The sequence below is a fragment of the Grus americana genome, chromosome 10 (genome assembly GCF_028858705.1).
Source record: "Grus americana isolate bGruAme1 chromosome 10, bGruAme1.mat, whole genome shotgun sequence".
In the NCBI taxonomy this organism is placed as follows: domain Eukaryota; kingdom Metazoa; phylum Chordata; class Aves; order Gruiformes; family Gruidae; genus Grus; species Grus americana.
The window spans coordinates 3382094-3400288 of NC_072861.1; the positions used below are offsets into that span (position 1 = coordinate 3382094).

Here is an 18195-nt window from a genome sequence, read left to right on the forward strand (position 1 = left end):
CATCCCATGTTTCAGGGGCAAATAAAACCAGACCCCCACCTCTGGTAAGGGTCCCACAGCCCTGACACCACCCCCCCCAGTGTTTGGGGGCTGGGAGCAGCCACTGGGCCACCTCTTCCCTGTCCCAGAAGCCCCCACTTGGGCTGGTTCTGAGCCCCAACCCCCCCCTCACAGCTTGTTTTCAGGCCCAGAAACACAGCACTCTGGGGACTTTTGGAGCAGCTGAACCCCAGGACTGAGCTGGGATGTTCAGCCCCAACCACAGAACTTCCTTCTCCTTTGGGGGGCTGGAAACACCCTTGAGGCTGCTGCTGTGGCCCATGTGTGAAGGGAAAGGGGGGCCACAGCCCAGGGAGTGCTTGGGAACTGCAGGCACCCACCCAGACAGGGAAAGCTTTATTGCACTTTATTCCACTTGATTTTTCAATTATCGTTATGCATTACACTTCTTGTAATAAACCAACACAATAGCTTTATTAGCAGTACTAGTTACAGTATTGTTTAAAAGCCAAGCACGCCCCCACCCCCCCACTCGCGGCAACATCCGCGGGGAGCCGGGCCCGGGAACCCCCACGCAGCCCGGCCGCGCCCCGACCCCCCACCCGACCCCCGCTGGGGCTCGGCACCCGCCCCGTGTAGCGGCCGGCGCCCCTCCTCGCTCGGCGCCGCTCCGGCCGCCGCTGCCCGACACAAGCGGGGAAGAGCCAACAGAACGCGACCTGGCTGTCACGCCGGGCACGGACCCAAGCGGCACCCCCGTCCCAGCGCATCGCATCGCCCGCCCGGGCCGCGTCTCCCCGACCACCTCCCGCCCGGCGCCGTCGACCGCAAGGCTCCCGCCCCCGGAACACACCGCGAACCCGCCCGCACAGTGGCTCGGGCCCGGTCAGACGCAGGGGGCCCACGGCCGGACACTACTGCCCGCCGCCCCGCTCCCAGCGCCCCCCCGGCCCGGCTCACCGGCGCTCCTCAGCCCGCGGGGCGGCAGCAGCACCAGCTCCACGTCCGCTCCCCACGGCCGCCGCCACACACTGACAGCGCCGCCGGCCCGCGCAAGCGCTCTACCCTCTCGGGCCCCGCCCCCACCCCGACCAGCCCACCCGTGCCCCGCCCATCTCCGCGCCGCCCAATCCCGGCCCGCTCTTTCCCTCCGGCCACGCCCCATCCCGTCGCCGCTCCGCCCAATCGCGGCCTGCCCTTTCCCTCCGGCCACGCCCCATCCCGTCGCCGCTCCGCCCAATCGCGGCCTGCCCTTTCCCTCCGGCCACGCCCCATCCCGTCCATCTCCGCGCCGCCCAATCGCGGCCCGCCCTTTCACTCCGGCCCCGCTGAACCCGCTCCGGGAGAGCCGACCCGCAAGGAGTCGCGGTTTCCGGGTCCCGCCCCGTTCTCCCTCTCAGCCCCGCTCCCGGAGGGCGCCCGGCCCGGGCAGTCCCGGCGGCAGCTGAGGCCCTTCCCGGCTTTAGGGGCTTGAACGGGAACCGGGGCCGGCCTCGCTGCGGAGCCCCTGCCCGCTCTCCCCGGCACACCGACAGCGGCTGCCGGGGCTACTGCAGCGGGGCCGCGACCCCTCGAGTCTCCCGGCAGCGGCCCCCGCGGCTGCGCGGGGCACAAGCTGGGCTCCGGGTCCCGGCAGCCATGCCCTTGTCTCCCTCCCGGGCACGGAGCCGGGGCCCGGCGGGGCGGCGAAGCGCGCCGAGGGACCGGGAGCGGCAGCACCGAGCCCAGGTGAGGGACGCCGGGGGTTCCGGGGCTGGGGGGGGGCGGTCTGGCGCCGGGGGAGCCCTGTCTCCCTGCCCGGCCCCGGCCCTCTGCCCGCCGGGGCTGGCCGTGCAGCCCAAGGCTCCCACGCGCTTCATTGCAGCTCCCGCCTGGCCCAGCTCCGCTCAGGGACGCTCCGGCTCGGCACCAGCTCGGCTCCAGCCCCGCGCTCGGCGCTTCGGCCCCGGCTCCGGCCCGGAGGCGTCTGCGCTCCCGGTGCTGGGCGCTGCGGGGAAGAGATGCTGCTGCTGCTGCTGCTGCTGCTGCTGCTTCCGACAGCTCCGGCTGAGGGGAACCCGGGCTGCTGCCCTCTCTGGCCTCAGGAAAGCTCCGGCTTGTTCCAGCTCCGGCTGATGGACGCTCCAGCCCCGCATGGCTGCAGCTGCAGCTCCAGCCCCGTGTGATTTCGGCTCCCGATGCCGCCCGCTCCAGGTAAGAGACGCTCCGGCCGACGGACGAGCTGTCTCGCTCCCCGTCTCCCCGGCCGAGGCGGGAGCCCAGGCTGCTCAGCACGGCGTTACCCAGGGGGTTCAGTCCCTCATTTTTGCCGTAAATATGGTAAATGCGGCTGTGCGGAGCGACGGAATCGCCCCCCTTAAGGGCTGGGCTCCTCGGTCACCGCCGCTGCTCGGGTCACCGCTCCGTGCCTGTCCCGTGCGGGGGCGGGGGGCGGGGTGTCCATGGTCGCCGCTCCAAACCCGCGTCCCGCAGGGGGTTCTGCTGGATTCCGGCCGTGGCTTTGTGCCCGCTGTCACGGAAGGGTCGGTCTTCTCTGGGGTGTCCTCGGCTTGGGTCTGGGGGTCACGTGGGGTTGGGGGGGCCCAGGGAAAAGCTCCGACCCCCAGGCAGCATTCGTTCTGTCGCAGTTTCCAGCTCGCCTTTCGCACGGGCTCAGGGACCCGCCGGCTTGTTGCAGCTCCGGCTCCTCCACGCTCCGGCCGATGGACGTCCCACCTCGTCCCACCCCTGCCCGCTCCGGCCGAGAGACGCTCCTGCTCCTGACAGCCCCGGGGGCTTTTGTCCAGCTCCGGCCCTGCGTCATTTTGGGCCCAGCCGAGACACCGGACGTTCCCGTTTCTCACAGCTCCAGCCCTACAGCTCCTCCCAGCTCTGCCCAATGGACGCTCGAGCCCTGCGTGACCTCCTGCTGCTTCCAGCTCCAGGCGCCGGACGCTCGGCTGGTTCCCCTCCTGCTGATGGGCCCCCAGCTCGGAGTCAGAGCTGCTCCCCAGCTCTGGGGGCTGGTGACGAGGTCGTAAATCAATCACTGTCATCGCTCAAGTACCACCCCTGTCTGCCCCTTGAATAAAGCCTCGGTGCCCCCATTTTCGCCCAGAGACTATCTCAGACGTTGAGTTCGGCCTGGTGCATGCCAGCGTCCCGCACTTCGGGGGCAAACGCGACCGGACCCCCACCTCCGGTGAGGGTCCCGCAGCCCTGCCCCACCCACCCACCGACTTCCCCCCCACCCCCAGAGCTGGCATTTGGGGGCTGGGAAGGGCTGCTCAGGCTCCAGTTCCCAGCCCCTAAAGGCAGCGCTTGGGCTGGTTCTGAGCCCCAACACCCTGCAGACCACCCCCCACCCCCCACCAGCTTGTTTTCAGGCCCAGAAACGCAGCACTGGGCTCCATTTCCAAGCTCTGAAAACGCAGCACTTAGTCTCTTTTTTGGGTTGAGCTGCTGAACCCCAGGACTGAGCTGTTCAGCCCCAAACACAGCACTTAGTCCTCGCTTGGGGGGGCTGGCTGGAAACACCCCCCGGGGCTGCTGCTCCTCTGGCCCATGTGTGAGGGGGAAGAGGGAAGGCACCCACCCACAGCCCAGGGCCCCGGGCAGGGAGTGCTTGGGAACTGGGCAGGGGGCACCTCCCGCAGGGAGGAACCGGCCCCGGGGCACTGGGGGCAGCACCCAGCCCCCCCCCCCCCCCCCCGGGGAAAGCTTTATTGCATTGGATTACACTTTATTATCGCACCGTTACGGTTACACAGCGTGCTTACAGGACCATCACAAACCAGCACGAGTTCTTTATTCTCTGTAGTTGCAGCAGTATTTAAGCCCCAGCCTCCACACCCCCGCTCCCCACAGCCGCAGCCCCCGCAGGAGCCGGGCCCGGTTCCCCCCAGCCCAGCCGCACCCCGGTCCTGCTCGGGACCCGAACCGGTCGTCGTGTCCCCCCCACATGCCCCGGGCAGCGGCCGGCACTCTTCCCGCCCCTGCGGCACCGGCACCCGCTCGGCGCCGCTCCGGCCTCCGGGGCCGCCGCTGCCCGACACAAGCGGGGAGCAGCCGCCGGCACGGGGACCCGCTCCCACCCACGGCCCGGACCGGCACCCCCGACCCGGGACACGGCCCGCCCGGGCCCGCGTCTGACCGGGTCTCCACCGCTCGGCACCCCCGGCCCCGGCACACACCGCGGGCGGGCCCGCCCGCGCGAACGGAGGCCCCGGCCCGGCCAGACACGCGGGAACCGCGGCCGGAAACTGCGGCCAACCACCACCGCCGCCAGCCACCCCGCTCCCAGCGCCCCCCGGCCCGGCTCACCGGCGCTCCTGGGCCCGCGGGGGACCAGCACCAGCACCAGCACCCGCCGCCGCTCCCCGCCGCCGCCCGCGCACTACTGCCGCCGCCCGCGCACGCGCCCTACAGCCTCCGGACCCGCCAATCCCGGCCCGAGACACCGCCCGGACCCGCCAATCCAGCCCGCCGAGCCGCGGACCGCCCATCTCCGCTCGACCCAATCCCGACCCTTCATGTCGCGCCCCGCCCCGCCCATCTCCGCTCGAGCCAATCCCGGCCCGCCATTTCAATCCGCCCCGGTTTATCCCCGGTCTTTTCAATTCGGGCCCGCCCCCCTCTGGCCCCCCGTCTCCGCCCCACCCGTCCCACCGGAGGCTCCGATCCCGCCGCCGCTCCGGGAGACTCGAGGGGTCGCGGCTCTGCTGCGGTAGCCCCGGCAGCCGCTGATGGTGTGCCGGGGAAGGCGGGCGGGCCCGGATTGAAATGGCGGGCCGGGATTGGGCGGAGCGGAGAGCACATACATTGGGGGGGATTGAAATGGCGGGTTGGGATTGGGCCCAGCGGAGATGGGCGGGGCGCGACATGAAGGGTCGGGATTGGGTCGAGCGGAGATGGGCGGTCCGCGGCTCGGCGGGCTGGATTGGCGCGTCCGGGCGGTGTCTCGGGCCGGGATTGGCGGGTCCGGAGGCTGTAGGGCGCGTGCGCGGGCGGCGGCAGTAGTGCGCGGGCGGCGGCGGGGAGCGGCGGCGGGTGCTGGTGCTGGTGCTGGTCCCCCGCGGGCCCAGGAGCGCCGGTGAGCCGGGCCGGGGGGCGCTGGGAGCGGGGTGGCTGGCGGCGGTGGTGGTTGGCCGCAGTTTCCGGCCGCGGTTCCCGCGTGTCTGGCCGGGCCGGGGCCTCCGTTCGCGCGGGCGGGCCCGCCCGCGGTGTGTGCCGGGGCCGGGGGTGCCGAGCGGTGGAGACCCGGTCAGACGCGGGCCCGGGCGGGCCGTGTCCCGGGTCGGGGGTGCCGGTCCGGGCCGTGGGTGGGAGCGGGTCCCCGTGCCGGCGGCTGCTCCCCGCTTGTGTCGGGCAGCGGCGGCCCCGGAGGCCGGAGCGGCGCCGAGCGGGTGCCGGTGCCGCAGGGGCGGGAAGAGTGCCGGCCGCTGCCCGGGGCATGTGGGGGGGACACGACGACCGGTTCGGGTCCCGAGCAGGACCGGGGTGCGGCTGGGCTGGGGGGAACCGGGCCCGGCTCCTGCGGGGGCTGCGGCTGTGGGGAGCGGGGGTGTGGAGGCTGGGGCTTAAATACTGCTGCAACTACAGAGAATAAAGAACTCGTGCTGGTTTGTGATGGTCCTGTAAGCACGCTGTGTAACCGTAACGGTGCGATAATAAAGTGTAATCCAATGCAATAAAGCTTTCCCCGGGGGGGGGGGGGTGGGTGGGTGCTGCCCCCAGTGCCCCGGGGCCGGTTCCTCCCTGCGGGAGGTGCCCCCTGCCCAGTTCCCAAGCACTCCCTGCCCGGGGCCCTGGGCTGTGGGTGGGTGCCTTCCCTCTTCCCCCTCACACATGGGCCAGAGGAGCAGCAGCCCCGGGGGGTGTTTCCAGCCAGCCCCCCCAAGCGAGGACTAAGTGCTGTGTTTGGGGCTGAACAGCTCAGTCCTGGGGTTCAGCAGCTCAACCCAAAAAAGAGACTAAGTGCTGCGTTTTCAGAGCTTGGAAATGGAGCCCAGTGCTGCGTTTCTGGGCCTGAAAACAAGCTGGTGGGGGGTGGGGGGTGGTCTGCAGGGTGTTGGGGCTCAGAACCAGCCCAAGCGCTGCCTTTAGGGGCTGGGAACTGGAGCCTGAGCAGCCCTTCCCAGCCCCCAAATGCCAGCTCTGGGGGTGGGGGGGAAGTCGGTGGGTGGGTGGGGCAGGGCTGCGGGACCCTCACCGGAGGTGGGGGTCCGGTCGCGTTTGCCCCCGAAGTGCGGGACGCTGGCATGCACCAGGCCGAACTCAACGTCTGAGATAGTCTCTGGGCGAAAATGGGGGCACCGAGGCTTTATTCAAGGGGCAGACAGGGGTGGTACTTGAGCGATGACAGTGATTGATTTACGACCTCGTCACCAGCCCCCAGAGCTGGGGAGCAGCTCTGACTCCGAGCTGGGGGCCCATCAGCAGGAGGGGAACCAGCCGAGCGTCCGGCGCCTGGAGCTGGAAGCAGCAGGAGGTCACGCAGGGCTCGAGCGTCCATTGGGCAGAGCTGGGAGGAGCTGTAGGGCTGGAGCTGTGAGAAACGGGAACGTCCGGTGTCTCGGCTGGGCCCAAAATGACGCAGGGCCGGAGCTGGACAAAAGCCCCCGGGGCTGTCAGGAGCAGGAGCGTCTCTCGGCCGGAGCGGGCAGGGGTGGGACGAGGTGGGACGTCCATCGGCCGGAGCGTGGAGGAGCCGGAGCTGCAACAAGCCGGCGGGTCCCTGAGCCCGTGCGAAAGGCGAGCTGGAAACTGCGACAGAACGAATGCTGCCTGGGGGTCGGAGCTTTTCCCTGGGCCCCCCCAACCCCACGTGACCCCCACACCCAAGCCGAGGACACCCCAGAGAAGACCGACCCTTCCGTGACAGCGGGCACAAAGCCACGGCCGGAATCCAGCAGAACCCCCTGCGGGACGCGGGTTTGGAGCGGCGACCATGGACGCCCCCTGCCCCCGCACGGGACAGGCACGGAGCGGTGACCCGAGCAGCGGCGGTGACCGAGGAGCCCAGCCCTTAAGGGGGGCGATTCCGTCGCTCCGCACAGCCGCATTTACCATATTTACGGCAAAAATGAGGGACTGAACCCCCTGGGTAACGCCGTGCTGAGCAGCCTGGGCTCCCGCCTCGGCCGGGGAGACGGGGAGCGAGACAGCTCGTCCGTCGGCCGGAGCGTCTCTTACCTGGAGCGGGCGGCATCGGGAGCCGAAATCACACGGGGCTGGAGCTGCAGCTGCAGCCATGCGGGGCTGGAGCGTCCATCAGCCGGAGCTGGAACAAGCCGGAGCTTTCCTGAGGCCAGAGAGGGCAGCAGCCCGGGTTCCCCTCAGCCGGAGCTGTCGGAAGCAGCAGCAGCAGCAGCATCATCTCTTCCCCGCAGCGCCCAGCACCGGGAGCGCAGACGCCTCCGGGCCGGAGCCGGGGCCGAAGCGCCGAGCGCGGGGCTGGAGCCGAGCTGGTGCCGAGCCGGAGCGTCCCTGAGCGGAGCTGGGCCAGGCGGGAGCTGCAATGAAGCGCGTGGGAGCCTTGGGCTGCACGGCCAGCCCCGGCGGGCAGAGGGCCGGGGCCGGGCAGGGAGACAGGGCTCCCCCGGCGCCAGACCGCCCCCCCCCAGCCCCGGAACCCCCGGCGTCCCTCACCTGGGCTCGGTGCTGCCGCTCCCGGTCCCTCGGCGCGCTTCGCCGCCCCGCCGGGCCCCGGCTCCGTGCCCGGGAGGGAGACAAGGGCATGGCTGCCGGGACCCGGAGCCCAGCTTGTGCCCCGCGCAGCCGCGGGGGCCGCTGCCGGGAGACTCGAGGGGTCGCGGCCCCGCTGCAGTAGCCCCGGCAGCCGCTGTCGGTGTGCCGGGGAGAGCGGGCAGGGGCTCCGCAGCGAGGCCGGCCCCGGTTCCCGTTCAAGCCCCTAAAGCCGGGAAGGGCCTCAGCTGCCGCCGGGACTGCCCGGGCCGGGCGCCCTCCGGGAGCGGGGCTGAGAGGGAGAACGGGGCGGGACCCGGAAACCGCGACTCCTTGCGGGTCGGCTCTCCCGGAGCGGGTTCAGGGGGCCGGAGTGAAAGGGCGGGCCGCGATTGGGCGGCGCGGAGATAGACGGGATGGGGCGTGGCCGGAGGGAAAGGGCAGGCCGCGATTGGGCGGCGCGGAGATGGACGGGATGGGGCGTGGCCGGAGGGAAAGGGCAGGCCGCGATTGGGCGGAGCGGCGACGGGATGGGGCGTGGCCGGAGGGAAAGAGCGGGCCGGGATTGGGCGGCGCGGAGATGGGCGGGGCACGGGTGGGCTGGTCGGGGTGGGGGCGGGGCCCGAGAGGGTAGAGCGCTTGCGCGGGCCGGCGGCGCTGTCAGTGTGTGGCGGCGGCCGTGGGGAGCGGACGTGGAGCTGGTGCTGCTGCCGCCCCGCGGGCTGAGGAGCGCCGGTGAGCCGGGCCGGGGGGGCGCTGGGAGCGGGGCGGCGGGCAGTAGTGTCCGGCCGTGGGCCCCCTGCGTCTGACCGGGCCCGAGCCACTGTGCGGGCGGGTTCGCGGTGTGGTCCGGGGGGGGGAGCCTTGCGGTCGACGGCGCCGGGCGGGAGGGGGTCGGGGAGACGCGGCCCGGGCGGGCGATGCGATGCGCTGGGACGGGGGTGCCGCTTGGGTCCGTGCCCGGCGTGACAGCCAGGTCGCGTTCTGTTGGCTCTTCCCCGCTTGTGTCGGGCAGCGGCGGCCGGAGCGGCGCCGAGCGAGGAGGGGCGCCGGCCGCTACACGGGGCGGGTGCCGAGCCCCAGCGGGGGTCGGGTGGGGGGTCGGGGCGCGGCCGGGCTGCGTGGGGGTTCCCGGGCCCGGCTCCCCGCGGATGTTGCCGCGAGTGGGGGGGTGGGGGGAGGGGGGCGTGCTTGGCTTTTAAACAATACTGTAACTAGTACTGCTAATAAAGCTATTGTGTTGGTTTATTACAAGAAGTGTAATGCATAACGATAATTGAAAAATCAAGTGGAATAAAGTGCAATAAAGCTTTCCCTGTCTGGGTGGGTGCCTGCAGTTCCCAAGCACTCCCTGGGCTGTGGCCCCCCTTTCCCTTCACACATGGGCCACAGCAGCAGCCTCAAGGGTGTTTCCAGCCCCCCAAAGGAGAAGGAAGTTCTGTGGTTGGGGCTGAACAGCCCAGCTCAGTCCTGGGGTTCAGCTGCTCCAAAAGTCCCCAGAGTGCTGTGTTTCTGGGCCTGAAAACAAGCTGTGAGGGGGGGGTTGGGGCTCAGAACCAGCCCAAGTGGGGGCTTCTGGGACAGGGAAGAGGTGGCCCAGTGGCTGCTCCCAGCCCCCAAACACTGGGGGGGGTGGTGTCAGGGCTGTGGGACCCTTACCAGAGGTGGGGGTCTGGTTTTATTTGCCCCTGAAACATGGGATGCCAGCATGCACCAGGCCAAACTCCCCTCTGAAATGGGGACACACACAACAGGAACACTTTATTCAGGGGACAGACACAGTGGGACAGTTTTGATAGTTGAGTGATGACAGTGATTGACTTACTACCTTATCAACAGCCCCCAGAGCTGCTGTGAGAACACGGAGGCAACAGGAAGATGTAGAGCTGAGGCTGAGCTAAACACTGCAGGGCTGAAGCTGAAACAACGCAGAGCTGGAGCCGTAAGAAAGTCTGTGAGGCTGGGGGGTGAAATAAAGAGTGGGGGGGGGGTGGGAGGGGAAACAGCACAGGCCTGGAGTGGAAATCCTGGGGTTCAATAGCTACTGTAGGGTGGGAGATGAAATCAGGATGGCAGGGTTGGAGCTGAAATCACTGCTGTGGGGCTGCGGCTGAGATGTGACAGAGCTGGAGCTGAAGAACGACTGCAGCTGGAGCTGAAACACCAAACCTGGAGCTGAAATCACTCAGAGCTGGAATAAAAACTGTAGTGCCGGGGCTGAAATGTCTGATGTGGGGCTCGGGCTGAAGAATGACTGCAGCTGGAGCTGAAATACCAAACCTGAAGCTGAAATAAAAACTGTACAGCTGGGGCTGAAATCTAACAGAGCTGGACTAAAAACTGTAGGGCCGGAGCTGAAATCTAACAGCTGAAATACTGAACCTGGGGCTGGAGCTGAAAGAAATCCTTCAGGGCCAGAGCTGAAATAAATACTGTACGGCCAGAGCTGAAATCACTCAGAGCTGAAATAAAAACTGTAGGGCCAGGGCTGAAATCACTGCTGTGGGGCTGGAGCTGAAATACCACACCTGGAGCTGGAGTTGAAATCAAAACTGTAGGGCTGGGGCTGAAATCACTCAGAGCTGAAATAAAAACCACAGGGCCTGAGCTGAAATCACCCAGAGCTGGACTAAAGATGGCAGGGCTGGAGCTGAAATCACTGCTGTGGGGCTGGAGCTGAGCCAGGACAGAGCTGGGGCTGAAGAACGACTGCGGCTGGAGCTGAAACACCGAACCTGGAGCTGAAATAAAAACTAGGGCCAGAGCTGAAATCACTCAGAGATGAAATAAATATTGTAGGGCTGGAGCTGAAATCACTACTGTGGGGCTGGGAGTGGAGCTGAAATCTAACAGCTAAAATACTGAACCTGGAACTGGAGCTGAAAGAAATCCTTCAGGGCCAGAGCTGCCATAAGAACTGTAGGGCCAGAGCTGAAATCACTCAGAGCTGGAATAAAAACCACAGGGCTGGGAATGGAGCTGGAATAAAAGCTGTGGGGCTGAAATCTCTGGAGCTGGAATCAAGATGGTAGGGATGGGGCTGCAATCACTGCTGTGGGGCTGGGAGTGGAGCTGAAATCTAACAGCTGAAATACTGAACCTGGAGCTGAAATAAATCCTTCAGGGCCAGAGCTGCCATAAGAACTGTAGGGCTGGGGCTGAAACATGACAAAGCTGGAGCTGAATAACAACTGTGCCCGGAGCTGAAAGAAATCCTTGAGGGCAGGGGCTGAAATACAGAGTGTAGGGCCTGAGCTGAAATCACCCAGAGCTGGACTAAAGATGGTAGGGCTGGGGCTGAAATCACTGCTGTGGGGCTGGAGCTGAGATGTGACAGAGCTGGGGCTGAAGAACGACTGCGGCTGGAGCTGAAACACCGAACCTGGAGCTGAAATAAATACTGTAGGGCCAGAACTGAAATCACTCAGAGCTGGAATAAAAACTGTAGGGCTGGAGCTGAAATCACTGCAGTCGGGCTGGGAGTGGAGCTGAAATACAGACCAGAAGGGCTGAGGCTGAAATCACACAGAGCTGGGCTAAGGACCATAGGCCTGGGGCCGAAATCACTGCTGTGGGGCTGGAGCAAACCCAAAGACCACAGAACTGGAGTTCAAATAAAAACTGTAGGGCTGGAGCTGAAATTTCCCTGGGCTGGAGCTACACCGATGCAGGGCCGGCCTTGGGCTGCACGGCCAGCCCCGGCGGGCAGAGGGCCGGGGCCGGGCAGGGCCGTCCCCAGCGAGGCCCCCGGGGCTGGGGCTCCCCGGCAGGGCCCGGCCCGCGCCCAGCAGCACCCGCCAGGAAGGGGGGTGCTTAGCCCGGGGCAGGGGCGCAGCCCAGGGAGCCCAGCTTGGTGCCCCCCCCCCCCGCCAACGGCCTCCGGCCCGCCCGGCCCCGCTGCAGCCAGGCCAGGCCCAGGCACCCCCCCCGCCAGCCTCAGAGCCCCCACAGCCCCGTCGGGCACCTGCGGGACCAGCTCGCTGGGGCTCGGGGTCCCGCAGGGCCGCGGCGGCCCGACTCACCTTCGCCGCCGAGGTCCTGTAGGCCAGGCCCCGGGGCCGCGGCACGGTCGCCCCCGTCCACTCCGGGCGGGACGGCAGCGCCAGGGCCCGGCCCCGCAGAGCCCGCTCATTTCCCCCGTTCCCTTCCACCCGGCCCCGCAGCTCTCCGGGACCCCCCGCCGCAGGGGCCCGGACACCTCCCCGGGGGCGGGCGAGGTTGGAGGCCCGTACAGGAGCGGGGACACATCGGCTCCACCGCCCCGGGGTTTCTCGGGTCGGGACTGGACGGGTCCGGGCGGGCAGCACCGTGTGAGCCCCGGAGCCGAGCGGGGGAAGGATCGGGACGAGCTGAAGCCCGGAAGCACCCCAACCGCGGGAACGGCGTGGGCGGGGCTTAAATGGGCACGGCGGGGGCGGGGCACGGCGGGGGCGGGGCGAAAGGCTCCTCCCACGCGGCAGCGGGCGTCCCGGGGCCCCCCCCGGTCCGTGTCCCGCCGCTGAACCCCTCGGGGGAGCCCGGCGTCCCTCCGGGACAGCCCCCCACCGCCTCACGGGGCACGGCCCCTCTGCGGAGAACGGGACCGGGACCGGGAGGAGCGGCCGCAGCGCTTCCCGCCCGCCCGGGAGCGGTTCCGGGTCGCGGAGGCGGGGTCTGCGGCGGCACCGGGGACCAGCGGCGACATGGTGGGGCGGGGGACGGCGGTGGGGAGGGGGGCGCCGGGCCCGCGGTGGGCTCTAACCGCGCCTTTTCCCCGCAGCGGTTCCGTTTCTGCGGGGACCTGGACTGCCCCGACTGGGTCCTGGCCGAGATCAGCACCCTGGCCAAAATCGTTAAGTGCTCGCGCCGCCCCTGCCCGTACCCCCTGCCCGTACCGCCTGCCCGCACCCCGGGCGCGGTGCTCACCCTCCTTCTCCCCCGCAGTCCTCGGTAAAGCTGAAGCTGATCTGCGCCCAGGTGCTGCGGGACCTGCTGGGGGAGGCCATCGAGGTGAGTGGGACCCCCCCTCCGTGGGGTTACCGGGCTGGAGGCGGGCAGTTATAACACTCTAATTGCATAATTAACAATATTACCGACTTAATATCCTCAATGCAAGCCTCAGTATTGAGAATGCTACCAGCCAGTAGTAGTAGCGACAACAGGGATGTTAATTATTAGTAGTATTAACGGTAAGAACGATTAGCGTTAATGCTGGTAGCGAACGCGTTGCGTGCTGTACGTACCTGGCGTTTGCCCTGACGGCCCCGCACTCTGCTCTCCCGCAGTATGAGAAGATCCTGAAGCTGACCTCGGATGCCAAGTTAGGTGAGCGCCGCTGCCCGGGGAGCCGCGCTCCAGGGGCAGGCAGCGATCTGGCGGGGGACGCCTTCCCGAGGCGGCGGAGCTGACCCTCCATCCCACCCGCAGAGTCGGGGGACGTGAAGGCGACCATCGCCGTCCTCGGCTTCATCCTCTCCAGCGCCGCCAAGCACAACGTGGACAGCGAGTCCCTGTCGAGCGAGCTGCAGCAGCTGGGGCTGCCCAAAGGTATGGGGGGACCCTCGGGGTGTCACCGCGGGCCGGACCGGGTGGAAAGCCCCCCGGCGCTGCCGCCTTCATGCCCAGATTTGGTGCGGGATGGCAGCCGCGTTGCCCCCCGTCACCTCTGCTCTGTCTGTCCCCGGGTCTCCTCCGGGTGCTTTACCGGGGTTCGGCTGCAGCAGGTGGTTTTCTGGTCTCTCCCTGCGGGCAGAGCACGCCAGCGGGTTGTGCCGGTCCTACGAGGAGAAGCAGAGCTCCCTGCAGGACAGCCTCCGGGCCTGCAGCCTGAGACGTGAGTGCCGCCTCGGGAGGTTTGGGGGTCGGTCACCCTGCCTGAGCATGCCGGGGTGCTGACGCTGCCCCCCCGCCCGCCGCAGTGAACCAGCTGGGCTCGGTGTGCTGGCGGGTGGATTACACCCTCAGCTCCAGCGAGCTGCGGGAGGTCAATGAGCCCCTCGTGCACTTGACGTTCAACCTGCGGGACGGGGAGCACGGGAGGACGACGGCCGTCCCCGTGGCCCTCTCGGCCGACAAGTTCCGGGTGCTGCTGGCAGGTGAGGCCAGAGGAGGGGCGGCAGCAGGGACCCCGGTCCCCGGGGGGATGCTGGGGGGGATGCTGTGGTGCTGGTGGCTCCCCCACGGCCTCCTCCCTCTCTCCTCAGAGCTGAAGCAGGCCCAGGCCCTGATGAACACCCTTCTCTGAGGAGCTGGATGGCAGGACAGGACCCAGCGCGCCGCCTGTCTGGGGAGGGGGAGGCCGTGGGGGCCCGCCGGGCCGCCCGTGGTGAAGCCGTGCCCCGGGGGCAGCTCCAATAAAGGCAGCAGTGCAAAGCCGAGCCGTGTCCCGCCCGTTTCTCCCCGCGGCGGAACGGTCCCCGCGGGCCCTGCGGGCCGGAGCGGGCCCGTCGTTGCCTTGGCGACGCGGCGGGACTACAACTCCCGGCACGCACCGCTCGCGGCGCAGCCAATGGGAGGCGAGGGGGCGTGGCATGGGCGTGTCCCCACACACCGGGGCGGGCGGTGGCGGCGGCGGCTCGGGCCGCGCTGTCCGGTGCCGGGGCTGGCGCGGCGATGCCCGAATGCCCGGAGCTGCACCTGGCCGCGCGGTACATCAACGAAGCGTGCGGCGGGGTGGTGTTTGCGGGCGGCGTGGAGCGCTCGGCGGTGGGCAGAGGCCCGGAGGTGCCTTTTTCCAGCGAGGCCTACCGCATCTCGGCTGCTTCCCGGGGCAAGGAGCTGCGGCTGAGGCTGGCCCCGCTGGGTCCCGGTGCGTCCCAGGATCTCGTCTTCCGTTTCGGCATGTCGGGGTCGTTCCGGCTGCACCCCGCCGCCCAGCTCCCCCGCCATGCCCACCTCCGCTTCCTCACCCGCGAGAACCCCCCGCGCGCCCTCTGCTTCGTCGACGTCCGCCGCTTCGGCTCGTGGCGGCTGGGTGACGCCTGGCAGCCCGGCCGCGGGCCCTGCGTCGTCTCCGAGTACCAGGCCTTCAGGTGAGCGCCCCAACACCCTGCCGGCCACGGCCCGGCCCGAGGGAAGACCCCCTCCGCTTCGTTTTGGCCGTGCCCGGGTGAACCTACCCGATGCCCCGTGCTCTGCTGCAGGGAGAACGTGCTGAAGAACCTGGACGACAAAGCTTTTGAGAAGCCCATCTGCGAGGCTCTCTTAAACCAGAAGTTTTTCAATGGAATTGGGAATTATCTCCGCGCTGAAATCCTGTACAGGTAACCTGCTGATCCGCCACGGAGCTTTGGTCTCCAGGACTTTGTCAGAGCTTGCTGGCTCCTTGGCTGGGCCTCCTCGCCTGGTAGACACGGGCGAGTGCCAGAACCGAGAGTTCGGGCTCGTGCGTTACAGCCGGACTCTCTCAGGTTGAAGATCCCTCCCTTCGAAAAGGCTCGGACCGTGCTGGAGGCCCTGAAGGAGCAGGAGCAGGCGAGGAGGAAGAAGGTGGGGAATACCCGGTGCTTTCGCAGGCTCAGAAAAGAGCAGGTTTCCAGGCAGACGCCATCCCGGGGATTTATTTGCCCATGGCCCTGTGGGATGTCTCGGCTCCCGGGAACCTCTTGCCTTCCGTGCAGGGAGCTGGTCTGAGCTAAGAAGCATTCCTGGTTCAGGTTTGGGCTCAGCACCGGTGGAAATGGTTCAGTTTGCTTCCAGCCCCCAGGCTAGGCTCAGCTGGCTGCGCTGCTCTGGCTCTGCTTTAGGCGTAGCTGGGTGCGAAGCTCTGGTTCAGGTTTACTGCTTTGGGTTTGTTCAGGGCCACTTTCACTTCGTGTTTGGTTCCTCGCTCTGATGGGGCAGAACATCGTCACGAGGCCCTTGCAGAGCCCGTGCCACTTGTGGAGGTAATTGCTGCTCTGAGTCTTTCCCAACCCTATGGCAGGCGTTTTCCCTTCCCAACTATAACGCTTGCTGCGTGGCATCCTTCTCCTCAAGCATTTTACTGTCCTTTGCCGTAAACACCCATGTCCGAGCACGTCCGCCCCTCCAACGGAGCGGCAAATGGGGCGCAGCAGTTCTGTAACCTCACGCGAGCGGCGTTCGTTCGCACGTGGCCGGGCTGGCGAGCTGTGACAGCTCCCCCAGCACATGCCTGCCTGCTCTTCTGGCCTCGGGGGAGAGGAGGCTGAAAACAAAACACGCGACGAAGGCTGTTTTTTTCAAACTGCCGGCGTTCCTGTGTGTTAGCCCTTTTTTCAGGGCTGCGGGGAACGTGCTGCTGCGCAGTTCGAAGCCCACAACAGGGTGAGCTCAGGGCTGGCACTGAGGATGAGAGGAGATGGGGAATTTGGCTGCTGTTGGGGAGGAGAGACCCTGACGAGGCTGGGGCAGCTGGCAGGTGACTTCCCTGCCCTTCTCCTCCCCTGTAGAATCCTTCCCTGACGCTGAGCAAGAAGCTGAAGCTGAAGCGGGAGAACCCGGATCTCCTGGAGCTGTGCCACACTGTACCCATGGAGGTCATCACGGCGGGTGAGGCGACAGGGAGCCAGGGAAGAGGGACGCTGGGGGAGGCGAGGAGGCCTGGGCTTTGCGTTTCCCAGCAGCAGGACGCTTGGGAGGGCACCCCGACACTACGGTCACTGCTTCCTCTCTGCTTCTGCCCTTTCCCTCTCTCCTTTCCCAGAGAAAAAACTCTTTGACCCAGATGACTCGGATAACTACGCCGCTTTCAAGAACTGGCTGCAGTGTTACTTGGTGCCCGGCATGAGCTCCCTGCGTGACCGCAACGGCAGGACCATATGGTTCCAGGTAGGAGTCTGGGGTCGCTGCATGGGGCTGGGTCCGCCCCCCCCCAACCACTCCTCCAAGGGGACACCAGCCCATTTTCTGCTTCCCGAGACCCCCCCAGCATTACGCTGTGTCGCTGGAGGGTCTCCCCTCTCCGCCAGACTGCTGTGACAGCTGGACGTGGAGGTGACAAGGACCCTCCGTGCGGTGGTCAGCTGGCTGAGGGGTGGTGGGCAGTCTGGAGCAGAGGGCCTGAGTGCAGGAACAGGGGACTCGGGTAGTCTGGCAGCCCCGTTCCTCCCTCCTGCACCCCGTGTCTGGGTGAGGGGCCATAATGGGGCCTTGCAGAAGGAGCAGGGGCTGATGGGAGAGTCGCCAAGGCAGAGGGCAGGCAGAGCAAGCCCCGATTCCCCTGACATCCCCTGTGTTGGCTGTGGGATGGAGAAGGGGCACGGATTTTGCTGCCGCTACCTGCGGAGTGACTGCGCCCCAGTCAATGCTCTGTCGCCTTCCTTGCAGGGAGAGCCCGGCCCCATGGCTCCCAAAGGTGAGTGCCCTCTCTCCTCCCCGTGGGGACCCCCCCCTTGCTCCGGGAGGGCTGGAAACTGGGAAAGCAAAGGCAGGAGCAAAGCTGTTCCTCCACCCCAGTGCCAATTCCTCAGTACTCAGCCTCGCACATCACCCGGGACAGTGTCCCTGAAAGGTCACTGTGCCGCAGCCTGTCCCCCGTCTCCTCCTCACCCCCACTAACCTGGGCACGTCTTCTCACGCAGGGCAGACGTCCCGCAAGAAGCGCGCTCAGCTGAAGGCAGATCCCGAGGCTCCGACCCCTGAGGTAGGAAGCTTTGCGGTTGCTGCGGCTCCTGCTGGGTCTAGAGGCTGCTCCTGAATTCACGGAGGGGCTCCTACCTGGAGTTTCTCATCCGCCAATGGGCCAAGCACGCTTCTGCTGCTAAGCTCCGGCTCTGATGTCCACCCAGGTCACCACGCACACCTCGAAACGACGCCCCAGGGCTGCAGCAAAACCCCCGAAGCTGGTCACAGAGGAGGAGGAGGCGGCTGCCAAGCCAAGGAAGGGACGTTCCCGCGGGAGGAGGAGAGCAGCTGCTGCTCCGGACTCATCTGAGCCTGAGCCTCCGGCCAAAGCCAAAAGAAGCCGCCGGACGACTGCGCGCAGGGGCAGAGGTGAGGCTGGCGGTCCCTGCGGCTTTCAAAACGAGCCGTGGGAACGCTCCGTCACGTCAGGGGGGGGTCTGAGGGGGTGCCAGAGGGCAGGAGAGGAGCCAGCGGGGCTTTGCGGGGCAGAACCAGGCACCCCCTTACCCTCTGCCTTCTTGTTTCCCCCCCCCCCCCGTTTTCCAGGTGGAGCCCCTGCCGTGTGACTGCTGCGCTTTAACAGCCGCAGAAGCTCAGGGAGGGCCTGGCCGGGGGCCTGGGTTAGTGCTGGGGAGAAACAGAGCTGCTCTGGGCCTGTGCTCGTGCCCGCTCGCTACCGCTGCGTTCTGCTAGTGCGAAAAGGTGACAGGGCTGATTTATCCAGCATCCTCCTGCTGTCCCCAGGCATTCGAAGGGTTAAGGACCACGGACCGCACATGGTGCTGGACTCTGACCCTTCCCTCTGCCTAAAAGCGGATTCCCTCTTCCTTCCTCTCTTCCCTTTCTGGCTTGGATCACTGTTTTTAGCTGACAAATAAAAGTATTTTTGTGCAGAAATCACCGTGCACGCCTTTTTGTGCTAAGGATAACACCCCCCCCCCACCCGTGCCCAGCCTCTTCCCTAGA

At 67.3% G+C, this 18195-nt stretch overlaps 3 protein-coding genes across 3 annotated transcripts; all 3 read left to right on the forward strand.

The window, feature by feature from the left end:
* The first annotated feature begins 435 nt into the window (after positions 1-435).
* Positions 436-3108, forward strand: LOC129210848 (uncharacterized). The gene is made up of 5 exons (XM_054837151.1): positions 436-451; positions 873-1102; positions 1467-1728; positions 2106-2193; positions 2678-3108. Exons 1-5 carry the CDS (start codon positions 436-438, stop codon positions 3018-3020), a joined length of 939 nt encoding a protein of 312 aa, XP_054693126.1. The 3' UTR covers positions 3021-3108.
* Positions 3109-12102: 8994 nt separating this feature from the next.
* Positions 12103-14040, forward strand: COMMD4 (COMM domain containing 4). The gene is made up of 8 exons (XM_054837459.1): positions 12103-12350; positions 12425-12496; positions 12589-12654; positions 12930-12969; positions 13072-13191; positions 13397-13477; positions 13563-13739; positions 13848-14040. Exons 1-8 carry the CDS (start codon positions 12348-12350, stop codon positions 13886-13888), a joined length of 600 nt encoding a protein of 199 aa, XP_054693434.1. The 5' UTR covers positions 12103-12347; the 3' UTR covers positions 13889-14040.
* A 124-nt stretch (positions 14041-14164) lies between these two features.
* Positions 14165-18126, forward strand: NEIL1 (nei like DNA glycosylase 1). The gene is made up of 9 exons (XM_054837458.1): positions 14165-14675; positions 14787-14906; positions 15054-15132; positions 16056-16155; positions 16310-16434; positions 16933-16960; positions 17187-17248; positions 17394-17598; positions 17776-18126. The coding sequence occupies exons 1-9, from the start codon at positions 14257-14259 to the stop codon at positions 17793-17795; spliced, it is 1158 nt and encodes a 385-aa protein (XP_054693433.1). The 5' UTR covers positions 14165-14256; the 3' UTR covers positions 17796-18126.
* Positions 18127-18195: the final 69 nt, after the last annotated feature.

Coding starts and splice junctions, on each gene's coding strand:
- LOC129210848 (XM_054837151.1), top strand. Junction 1,103..1,466: donor CCACCCCGACCAGCCCACCC/GTGCCCCGCCCA, acceptor TCCCGGCTTTAG/GGGCTTGAACGGGAACCGGG. Junction 2,194..2,677: donor CCCGATGCCGCCCGCTCCAG/GTAAGAGACGCT, acceptor GGCTTGTTGCAG/CTCCGGCTCCTCCACGCTCC.
- COMMD4 (XM_054837459.1), top strand. Junction 12,497..12,588: donor TCAGCACCCTGGCCAAAATC/GTTAAGTGCTCG, acceptor TCTCCCCCGCAG/TCCTCGGTAAAGCTGAAGCT. Junction 13,192..13,396: donor GCAGCTGGGGCTGCCCAAAG/GTATGGGGGGAC, acceptor CCCTGCGGGCAG/AGCACGCCAGCGGGTTGTGC.
- NEIL1 (XM_054837458.1), top strand. CDS start 14,257: ATGCCCGAATGCCCGGAGCTGCACCTGGCCGCGCGGTACATCAACGAA. Junction 16,435..16,932: donor GCAGGACCATATGGTTCCAG/GTAGGAGTCTGG, acceptor CCTTCCTTGCAG/GGAGAGCCCGGCCCCATGGC. Junction 17,249..17,393: donor CCGAGGCTCCGACCCCTGAG/GTAGGAAGCTTT, acceptor ATGTCCACCCAG/GTCACCACGCACACCTCGAA.